The 11,864-nt window shown below is 46.3% G+C and overlaps 1 protein-coding gene across 7 annotated transcripts in view; it reads right to left on the bottom strand.

The window, feature by feature from the left end:
- Positions 1–327: 327 nt before the first annotated feature.
- szt2 (SZT2 subunit of KICSTOR complex) overlaps positions 328–11,864 on the bottom strand; it is a 76,290-nt gene continuing 64,753 nt past the window's right edge. For 6 of the 7 annotated variants that reach the window (XM_068318448.1, XM_068318450.1, XM_068318451.1 and 3 more), the window contains 7 exons: positions 8,273–8,486; positions 7,681–7,858; positions 6,998–7,120; positions 6,081–6,591; positions 4,559–4,669; positions 2,202–2,270; positions 328–2,116 (listed from right to left, as the gene is read on the bottom strand). In XM_068318448.1, the coding sequence (XP_068174549.1) occupies positions 1,973–2,116; positions 2,202–2,270; positions 4,559–4,669; positions 6,081–6,591; positions 6,998–7,120; positions 7,681–7,858; positions 8,273–8,486 (1,350 nt within the window). In that variant the 3' untranslated portion in view covers positions 328–1,972. Of the gene's footprint in view, positions 2,117–2,201; positions 2,271–4,558; positions 4,670–6,080; positions 6,592–6,997; positions 7,121–7,680; positions 7,859–8,272; positions 8,487–11,864 lie in introns of those variants that run through there. The other variant, XR_011036666.1, reaches the window with a different exon arrangement.

Genomic DNA, 11,864 nt, shown 5'->3' with positions numbered 1-11,864 from the left:
TTGTGTACGGGAAAAATCCGTCCATCCTCCAGCCTGTAGTTTTTAACATTCTTCTCCAACTCATGGAACGACATGAAAATAATTCTGAAACGAGTCAAATTTAACTGACATTTCAAGAACACACCCTGTCTTAGCAGATGTTTTTAGAGTGAAAGATAAATGTTAGAACACTAAAGACAGGGATAACTGTTGTCCTTGTTAACGGCCTCCATCATGTGGAACCATGTGCCCCCCCCCCCCCCCCCCCAGCGTCCCACTCAGAAGACCTGAGGCTGTGATTACTGCCAAAGACGCCTCTACAAAGCATTGAGCAGAGGCTGTTAACGCTCGTCATGTTTCAGTCTTTATTTTTATTCCACATACAAGAAATTCAAACACACCTTTTCCACTTTCTCACAGTGGATGATTATGAGTGGAATTCTGAGCCCAAGAGAGAATTCAATCAGTTTTGTAAGGCTGCAAAATGAAAGATGGACAAAGTGAAGCTCTGTAATTCTCTCCAGATTCACTGAATATTATATTCCTATAAATGTACAGGAAACAACCACAACGCTCAAGGACTATCGATTTCCTCAGCATTACTGTATAAAGTGTCACATATACATAATATACATTATACAGTAGAGACAGTGCAATGTTCATAGTCCAGTCGAAATGGTCACAGTTCATGTTAAGCATGACCTTTAACCCTGACACTGGATCCTTCATTGTATTTTAACAAATTAGCTCTAAAGTGGTTTTTTCTGGTTACGATGTTTTAATGTCATTAATGAAGGAACTAAAATCAGTCAGCTGTGACGTTCACTCAAACTGATGCAGGGTCAGGGTCAGGGTCAGGGTTAGGGTCAGGGGCAGGGTCACCAACTGAGAAACTGCACTGATGGTGATTCTTGGGCAAAAAAAAAAAATCAAAGTTAGTGAAACCAAACTGAAGTGAGGTTGAGCCAATCAGCTGAGGCACTTTATTTATGACGTCCGACGTGTTTCAGATCCTTCCATCAGCGTCTGCCCTGAGGGGAGGATGATGACAGACTGATCTCATGGTTTGGGACCCACATCACACAGAAAGGCACTTCATGGTCCCAGAAACTGAGTTCAGACTGAAGGAACCAACGTTTCTCAGAGAGAACAGACGGTCTACAAAGACTGTGAGCGTCTTCACGCCCCAATCACACTGGTGGTCACACTGGTGATCACACTGGTGATCACACTGGTGATCACACTGGTGGTCACACTGGTGGTCACACTGGTGGTCACACTGGTGATCACACTGGTGATCCTGCCGTCGTACCAAAGTGTTCACTGGTTTTCCTCGACTGACTCGTGCGTCATGAGTTACTGGACTCAGTGAAACCACTGGTGAACATCTACAGTGATCAGCAGCAGGATAAATCTGTACTGGTGTACACGGCTGCTAACCAATCAGATGTCTGGAGTCTTCAAGTGAAGCTTCTGCTTTAAGGTGTGGACAGACGATCCCTGATACCCCACTGGACCAGTCCAGAACCCACTGAGAACCTGGTCCTGATGGGTGTTTACTCCTGTACAGACGGACCTTCTGGTTTGGTCTCCTGTGTGGAGTTCAGTCCGACACATCATCAGGTAGAAGAGGACACACTGGCAGCATCACAGGAGAAGGCTAAGCTAATCGCTAAGTAGTACATGAAACCAGTACCGAGTCATTTAGGAGTCATTTCACTTCAAATAAATTATCTGGAAAATTTTAGGGGAGGGGGGGGCTAGAAAAACGTCCTGAAGCCGGGGGGCAAACCTGTTCAGGTCCGAAGATGAACCCCTGGACTGCTGCTTTGGAATTTAGCATTAATGCATTGATGTCAATGTCTGCTATGAAGCTTCACTTAATCACACTATGAATGGTGTACATTGGCCTGTTATAGAGACAGCTCTATTACAGGCCCATCCACACGTTATAACAGGCCCGTCCACACGTTATAACAGGCCCGTCCAGAGGTTATAACAGGCCCGTCCAGAGGTTATAACAGGCGGTGTTGATGACAGACTCCAGGTGATGATACATGGACACCAGCTGAGGGGGGGGGCTGCTGCTGGCCTGCAGCTGTGATGGTAAAGGTTCACGGAATACAACCTTTAGACTCTGTGGCAGGAAGACAACAGAAAAAACTTCTGAAAAGTCTGGACGACTATTGTATAACAACGGTAATCACAGCAGAATAACTCACTGTTTTAGCAGCTTGTGTGTCCAGGAAGACCAGAACAAAGCAGTCGGTGAACTTTTGGTTCAGAACAGCCTGGAAAAGATGACAGGATATAAATCTGACGGGTACTTAAGGTGAAGTGGTAAAATCACAAATCACTTTTCATGGTTCTTGATGGTGTTAAACAGGAGGAAAAGGATCACGGTGATGATGAACATGAACAATATTAACATGATCTATACGCAGAAGGTAAGTGTCACTAGGATTTGATTCATGTCGCTTGTTTTCAGTGAACATCTTGGAGTATCCCCTCGAGAAAGATGATCTGAAAATAAGTTGTGGTTAGTATACAAACACATGACTGTACCCCAACAAACAAACAAACAAAGCCTCGTTTAAAGGGAGTGTATCCCCTTCTATGTCAATGATAATGATCGTCTCCTTTGGGCTTCTCCCTTCAGGGTCTCCACAGCCAATCAGTGTCCTCCATCTAACCCTGTCTTCTCATCCTCTCCTCTCACACCAACTACCTTCATGTCCTCTTTCACTACATCCATAAACCTCCTCTTTGGTCTTCCTCTAGGCCTCCTGCCTGGCAGTTCAGAACTCAGCATCCTTCTACCAATATATTCACTATCTCTCCTCTGGACATGTCCAAACCATCTCAGTCTGGCCTCTCTGACTTTATCTCCAGAACCTCTAACATGTGCTGTCCCTCTGATGGACTCATTCCTGATCCTATCCTTCCTGGTCACTCCCAGAGAGAACCTCAGCATCTTCATCTCTGCTACCTCCAGCTCTGTCTCCTGTCTTTTCCTCAGGGACACTGTCTCTAGACCAAACAACATCGCTGGTCTCACCACAGTTTTGTACACCTTTCCTTTCCTTTTAGCTGAAACTCTTCTATCACACATCACACCTGACACTTTCCTCCACCCGTTCCATCCTGCCTGGACATGCTTAGCTAGACTAAAGGCTCATCAGCTTTATTCCTCTGTAGTTGCCACAACTTTGCGCATCTCCCTTGTTCTTAAAACATTGACCAATCATGGTGTCATGAGAGAACTTCTGCATGTGGCATCTATCCGAGTTCGACTGAAATTCCGGGGTGTAGAGGGTGAAGAGAAGGTGGGAGAGCACGGTCCCCTTGTAGAGCTCCTATGCTGCTGGTCACTACTGATGACAAACAGCCCCCATGCAAACATACTGGGGTCTGTCTGTTATGGATAGTCTGTGATCCAGCTCATGAGGTAGGGGTCCACATCGGTGGAAGCCAGTTTCTCCAGAAGGAGCCGGGGCTGGATGGTGTTAAAGGTGCTGGAGAAGGTAAAGCAAAGCACCCTGACAGCACAGCCCCCGTCCCTCTCTGACCCTCATGGACAGTAACTCCTCCCTGGCGAACACTAGCCTGGTGCGACCCATTTGAAAAGAAGAAGAAATGAAAGACACACACACAAAAACACCCCCACAGAGGAAAGCTGCAGCCTGCTCCTGCAGGCTCACTAAACAGCAGAATGAGTGACTTGAATTTCAGTCATGTGGCTGAGGACAATGTTAGCAACAGTGGATTGGGAATAGATTTACTTTTTTCCTTATTTGGTATTCTTGTTTAAAATGAGATAATTAACACTAATAGTTCAATCCAACAACAACACGGAGTCGTCTTCAGATTTGGTAATTCATTCAGGTTACAAGGTTTTCAAAGTATAACTAAAAAAAAAGTGGATTGGGACCCTGCTCACCCTGCAGCAGTACCCCTCCCAACACACAGTTTTGTCATTCAAAGGTGAGGTGGGGCATCCTCACCTGCCCCACGTCACAGGTGTCTGGGGTTCATAAATCTGTGTGTTGCAAAGAAGGGGCTGCGAAAAAAAATCATATTTCAAAGACCAAAAATTGTGTTTATCTGTGGGTGGGGCCCAGAAAACAGATGAACATGGAGACAGATGTTCAAGAGACGAGTGTGTGTGTGTGTGTGTGTGTGTGTGTGTGTGTGTGTGTGTGTGTGTGTGTGTGTGTGTGTGTGTGTGTGTGTGTGTGTATTCATTCATTCAGAACTGTTTTAAAGATTTCTGAGTTCCACTGATGCTTCTTGTCCACTCCAGTTGGGTTCAGACTCAGAGGAACTGGGAATGAAACCAGCGGCCTTTTAGTCAAAGTGCTTCCTCCTTTAAAACATTTTCCTGTTGTACTCTTTAATGATAAAAGCAAACCCTTAATAATCCTCTAAATATCACATCACACACACTTAACTTTAACACTGATAAACTAATGTTTCCGTAATACAATGATTAAGAAGACCAGAGACATGCTGAGAAACAAGAGGCCAGCAGAGATCTGATCCATCTGCTGTCACACAACAGGGACGGAGGTCTGCTCACCAGGTACTGAGTGCCGTTGTCATCAAAGTGTCTGCAGCTCTGGGGGAAGCGGTTCAGCAGGACCCTGATCAGACTCTGGTACCAGGAGACGCTCATGCTGAGGAAACAGTCCTGCAGTGACACATCATCAATCACTATTACAATTAAAGATTATCTATTACAAGAAGGGCGGCTGATATGTCAATAACCACAGGTTTTATGCTCAGAACACTTCAGTGAGGAACAGGGTGTTAGAGTTCCTCAGGTCATCACACCAGCAGTATGTACACGAGGCGATTGGACCAGCCAACCGTGGGTGAGATACTGAGCAGCGAACAACAGAGTAGTTATCAGCAACTTAGAATGGTGACCACTTCTAAATTTAAAAAAAAGTTACTATTTGATTTTTTTAAATAATTAAAACATTGAAAATAACTTATTTCGGATGTGAGATGGAATGATGTCAAATTTAAGGGTGGACAACAGTTTGTTGATTCCATATTTCACAAAGTGTAAAATCTGCAACATTGAAAAAATGCTTAAACTTAACCTTTAAAATTCCCCACACATCAATTCTCCATATGTATGTTACATAACTTGTGTAGGAGCCTAAATGCATTTCTTGGATTTTTGGTTGAAAAAGGTTAATAAATAATTTAAAATTAGTTAAAATTCATAGCAATATAAGTTAATTGATTAGGAAGGAAGTAAAAGGCCTATTTACAGGTATTTTCAGTTCATTTGAATGATAATGTAATTAATCGTTTAAAATGTATTTGGAGTTTAAAATGGATAAAAATGTCATTTATATAATATTTGTAATGGATGGGAGCATAAATGGAAGTTTGGTATTTAAGGTGCTGTGCACCTTTAATGACTTTGGTTGAGGCTCCCTTGAGGTCAGTCATTCAGTCAGTCGGGCAGGTGGGAGTGGAGCCACACGGTTTTTGACCTCTCTCTCTTTCTCTCTCTTTTTACCTCGCTAACTCTCTACCTAGCCACCCCGTGGTTGAAGTTTTGGTTATGATGGATGCTTAATGTACATTTTCAATATTTTTCTGTATCACCCTTTTTTTGGTTTTGCTTAAGTAAACAGTTCAAACTTTGAGAGCAGTCCTGTGGATTTTTCTCGTCGATGTGGATAACGAGGGAGTAGTGAGAGCGTCAAGCCAAGCTCCATAGTGTGGAACCTACAACTTGTATATAAGTGATTAAGTGTGCCGGTTGATGACATTGATTTTATCAGCCGTCAGGGGGTTGACGGTCGTCTCCTCTGATTTCTTTCCCCTCTTCACACACGTTTTTCTCCACACTTCCAGGGGACATTTGTCCGTCGGTCTGCTTCATCTGGATTAATGATCTTGTGTTACAAAATAAACCAGATTACGCTCAGCCGACGGATGGAGACAGAAGCTCTGATTACTGCAGAATTAACAGTTATGTAATAAAAATAAGAGGGAAAAAACTCTATCGGTTGACTCTCAGGAGTCCAGGAACATTTTCTACAGGATGAAGCATGAACAGGCTTGGGGGGTGGTCTTACCAGCTGGGGGTCGATCTCCCCCACCGAGCGGCTCTGCACGGCCCCCAGCAGCTCCTCCAGCTCGCTGAAGGTCAGCTTGGACAGCTTGAGCTTGTCCAGGTGCTCCCCGTGGAACAGCCTCCTCCACAGGTTGTCCCGGCGGCAGTGGCTCATGGCCGTCTCCACGCTGCTCTGGATCTGCCTGCGGGCCGCCGACACCTCCTGGGTCAGCAGGGGGAACAGGGGGGAGGGGTAGAACAGCCCCTGGGCCTCTGCTGCCCCCCCTGCCAGAGGGTAAAACTCGTTGCCGTCACCAGGAGCCGCGTTAGCCACGGCTTCAGGTGACGCCTCCTCCCAGGGGTCCTGCTCAGCAGCACGGGTTCCAGGGGCCTCCGCCCGATCCGGGGGGAGACGACCCCCCAGGTCACCAGGATCACGGTTCATCTGTGGAAGCCTCTTGAAGCGGCGCATGTCAGCCGTGAGGCGGGGGAACAGTTCCCTCTGACTGGTCATGACCACGAAGAACCGCAGCCTACGGGGGAGGGGGGGGTGGAGAGACCAGAACCTTCAGCCAATGAGACCTCAATGCAGAACCATCACTACAGGGAGGGGGGGGTAGAACCTTCCGCCAATGAGACAATTGATCCTGTTCCGGCTGATCGGAGTGACTTCATTGGTGGAGGGGAAACAAACACTGATGAACTGCTACACCCCATCAATCTGGATCCATCTCAAGCACCAAGTGTTCAGTTTCAACTTTAACATTATTATAACAACACTGACTGAAGTGGTGCATGACAATGTAATAATTGTACTCTTATGCACCAATTCAAGTGTTATTATAATAATAATAATGTAATAATTGTACTCTTTATGTCTCTAATCTATTGTAATCTATTGTAATCTATTGTAATCCATCCCCTGATGTGAATGTTTACCTCAGCAGGTGCCTCTCCCCGTCCGACTGTTCTTCAAACGGAGCAGCGTTGTGACACACCACCAAGGTCACATCAAAGTCATCGTGGTGGGGGAGGCCCTCCAGGTCCTTGTAGGAGCCTGAGCTGATCAGAGAGTAGAACGATGAAGACAGTAGCCCTCCCTGAACTGCTACCTTTACATTGGTGGGAGGGTTTGGGGCCCCAGTCCTCGGAGCTACTGTTTATTATTGGGGGGTTTCGTGGTAAACGCCTGCATGATAGTTTCCACCAACACGGTTTGAACTACATCCGCTGTGTGTGTACCTGTGAACACAGGTCACACACACACACACACACATCACAGGTAGTGTTCGTTGCAGGGAGACGCCCCCGGTCCGAACCAGCTCCGGTCACAGCTGTCCACAGGAAGACGCATACGCGGCGTTTTCAAAAAGCTTCACTTTGCCGACGTTTTGAAGAAGCTCAGTTTTTGTCCCAGATGTCTGCGTTGTCGTGTGGATGAGAGGCGTCACCGTAGAAACAAGGTGCGTGTTGAAAAAGACCCGGGTACGTGTGGACGGGGCCTAAGACTACCTTCCTCCTGACCCACACAGGGGTACGCAGTAGAAGTCGAGACAAAACAAGGTAACATAGTTCTGTTAAACACATCGTTAAGCAGTTGGACGCCTCTGACGTATTTTTACCTGTTCCAAAGTGCCACCAGTGCATATTCATGCAGGTCTGTTGCCCCTTTCTTGCTGTCAGTGGGGGCTGTAGCCTTGGACATGCGAAGGGGCTTCATGCTGTAGGTGCCAGCATGGTCAGTGATGTAGCTGTAGAGCTGGTGGGCTGTCATCATCCTCGTGGAGATGGAGAAGCTCCCTGAGGAACACAACAACCTCTCAGATACACTGACCTTATAATCCTGCTGGCCGTCTCCCCTGACACCCGTTAAACCCTCAACACCTCCTTTTCCTCGTCAATCATTATCGCTCCAGGTGGGACGATGGCTCAGTGGTAGACGGGTCGTCTATGATCACAAGGTTGGCGGTTCGATACCCGCTCCTGTCCAGCCACCTGGAGGTGAGCTGACAGTGGGAGGTGTCAGCTCACCTCCTGAGCACTGCCGAGGCACCCTTGAGCAAGGTGCCGTCCCACTTTACAAGGTGCTCACTGGGGTGCTCCAGGAAGGAGCTGCCCGCCACTCTACCTCTACTCTACCCGTCCTCTGCTGGTTCTAGGTAGCCAGAGTAACTGCATTTGTAGAGCGGTGTGAGATACCATTCACTCAGTCACCTTGGAAGACGTGGTTTCGGCCAAACTTGGGGATGTCTGGATGGTTGGAGATGAAGTCGTCTAGAAAGTCTGTGAGCTGGTAGCCCTGGCGCAGCGTCATGTGGCAGCCTACCAGGTACTGGTGAACCACTCGCAGGTGGAAGTCGTAACTGAAGGAGTGAACGTGCATCAGGTCCCGCACCTTATCGCACTCTTCAGTGAACAGCATGGAAAGCTAGAACACAGGGGTGGAGACAGTTATCAGCATTACAGAACGACTGGACAGTAAACACCCCCACATAGAAAATATAGATTTTCTGCAGAAGGCACTCTACAAGCCAAACCTCTAGAAACTGATTAGAATCAGACTTGTGATGGTTGGTGGTGTGATCATCCACTAGTACACTCTCTGTGTGTCTGAAGGAGAATGCCAGCTGTTTTAGTGGCTCCCAAGTGTTTCAGTTTACAACTTACAATCCTGGTTTTCTGTGACCCTAAAGTTGGGCAGTGAGAACAGAGTTCTAATTTGGAATTGGTTCAAAACTCAGATTCCATTGGAATCACTGGAGGGTTTGAATTTGAAATCTGCTTCTAGTTCTGCAGTTTCCATTTGGCTCAAATTCAGTTTCTGTGGTGGCGGCGGCCTGTAGCATCCATCGTAAGAAGGTCCTATGATGAAAAACACATGTTTTCAGGTCTCTCCATATACACAGTGGTCCTCGCTAACCCTACCAACTCCTAGAATCTGGTAAACACACACACACACACACATGCTACATAAACACCTGATTGAAGCAAAGCTACCCAGTTAGCCAAATGCTAGCTGACTTCAACAGCTTGTGTGGAACTTTCAGTTTGTAGCTCTGAGCTAGGACATTAACACACACTGCTACCGTAGTCTGATCACTAGCTCCACCTCGGGGATGACCACGCTCTTATACGTGGAGAAGACGTCAATACGGCTCAGGATACGTCAGTCACTGTCAATCACTCTGTCAATCAATCACTCGGTCAATCAATCACTCTGTCAATCACGCTGTCAATCCTTTTGTTACGTCTAAATGGGGGCTGGGACCAAACGGATGGTTAGCAGGGGGTCTGGCACAAACTTCTATTTATTGATGTAGGATCCAGAAACAAACACTTCCTGCATCAATAGGGTAATAGGGGTAATAAACTGACCCCACCCCACAGGGGTAATAAACTGACCCCACCCCACAGGGGTAATAACCTCCGTTAGACAGACTCACTGGAAGTGTAGGAGCAACAAAAGCTGACAATTTGTAATGATCAGGGGTCAAACAAGAAGAGACTAAAAGAGGTTGATTGTAAAGGAAGTGCAGTAATTTATGGAAAATAAAAAAATAATTTGACCTTTCACTTTGAACTTATAACATGCCTTCAATACAAAAATATTTAAACTTTTAGACACGAACAAACTACATGTGATCAAATTCATTCATTTTCCACACCCACTTCATCCGCTGTCGAGGGTTGTTGGGGACGTGAGGGGGGGTACACTCCAGGCGCGACACCAGTGCACACACACAGAGACAAACATGCACTCACTCTCACACCAACGGGTGATTTGGTATCATCAATTAACCTGAAGCGTTTTTGAGGGGAGAGGAAGCCGGAGAACCCGGAGAGAACCCCCCCAGACACGGGGAGAACACGCAAACTCCCCACAGAGCGGGACTTGAACCCAGAACCACCTCGCTGTGCCCCGACAACACCACCCACTGCTCCACCGTGACGCCCTTGTTGTGAAATGTTTGTGTTAAATAAAGTGAACTGGACTAGTATGGAAAACGACGACAACTCACTCCTCATCCAACAGGCCCTGTCACAAAATATTTAGTTCTGTAGTTCTAGTTATCTTAAAAATACTTTTAATATCTCTCTAATCAGCCTCCGCTATGAGTTTTCTCCACTACAAACCTACAATGTGGACAAAACGTTCAGTGTCATCAGAGTCACCTGGGGAAGCACCCAAAGACAGAACGACGCTAACTTAACGTTAGATAGGCGGCTGTGGGGGGGGGGGGCATTACGGAATAAATGAATCTTTGGTTTGTTACATAAAGAAAGAGGAAAATAACAAAGACAGAGAAAGGGTAGTGACCGTCTGCAGTGAGACCACGGTAAGGATGTGTGTGGAACAAGAACACGATCCACACCTCACCAAACACTGGACTGCTGTCACCACTAGGGTTTGAACAGACTGTGTGAACAAGAAAGTGTGAGAAAGTCTAAATGTTCATGCTTGTCTGAGAATGACATATCTGTCTATATACAGTATATACAGTAATCTCTCGTTACTCACGGTTAATGTTTTCCAGAACCACCCGTCAAAAACGAAAATTCGTGACATAGTGGTTATATATATATATATATATATATATATATATATATATAATTTTAAAAATGTGAGATGTACAACAGAGGTATGTTTTACGTGAAAACTTGGGTCTGTCGGTGAGGGAGTGCTTGGTCTTGGTTCCTAAGTGATGGTGAACTCATTGTCCTTCCAGCTGGAGGTGCTGGAGGAACACGGTGCCTCCACAGTGAGGGTACATACTCACCAGGAACAGCAGGTGATTCAGGATGATGCTCTGTGTGGCCGTGGTCAAGTGAGAGGTCAGAGGATCAGTGGTGGAGTTCATGCTATTGCTAGTTCTGGTATGGGGGCCATGCAGGAAGCCTTCCCCATGACCAGGACTCTCCAGATGGGCTTTGACTAAACGTGACCCCTCCACATCACTGAAGTGTACGGTCTTCATGCCGTTGTGGGGGCACAGGCCTTTGTGACTGATATTTGTGAGGTCTCTCTCTGGTCCAAGGTGGCCCCATATCCTGTTTACAGATCTACGCCCCTCCTTCATTAAACGGCTCTCCTTGGCTTTTCTATCAGTTTGAAAAGACGAAGTAACCCAGGGTCACGCGTGAAACTACTTTGCGGTATCTCTGTGTAGACTCACCCATGATAACACTCATGAAGCTGGAGTGGTGTGTGGCTAAGGGCTAACAGCTGCTCCATGCATCAACATCAGTGGCTGAAGGAGGTTCTTCATCAGAAATAAACACTACTAAGGTCACCAGTGCACAGCCATAGTGGCTCACCTGCTGGTGGAGTCAGTGTCCGTAAAAATAAAATAAGAAACCACCAGCATACACTCTGACACGGCTGACACTAGTGTGGGATCACAGGATGTCTGTGAGCTCCTCACATGAAACGTGTTGCATTTGAGTACATTTATACACTTAAGTCATCGTCTTAACACTGAATAAATCAGCCTGGAATGTAACCATGGTATGAGTGTTGTATTTATGGGATGGAGCACCATCCGCATTCATCTCGTCCAGTTTTAAACCAGTGGGAGTGACTTTGAACATAAAGACTAATCCTAGGAGCACACACCAATCTGCCAGAAGACTACGCCCACGGACGGGTGAAACAAGTAATTATTCATTCATCATGGCGCCTGTTGGTGGGTGGGACATATTAGGAAACACTTTTGTCATCGAAGTTGATGTGTAAGAAGCAGAAAAACAAGTCAAGCTTCAGGACTTGAGTGAGTTGACAGACGAGCTGCTGTGTGTGTCAGGATAG

The sequence above is a fragment of the Antennarius striatus genome, chromosome 7 (genome assembly GCF_040054535.1).
Source record: "Antennarius striatus isolate MH-2024 chromosome 7, ASM4005453v1, whole genome shotgun sequence".
NCBI lineage: Eukaryota > Metazoa > Chordata > Actinopteri > Lophiiformes > Antennariidae > Antennarius > Antennarius striatus.
The sequence above is the reverse complement of the archived record's forward strand: the minus strand, read 5'-3'. Positions and strand labels throughout refer to the sequence as shown.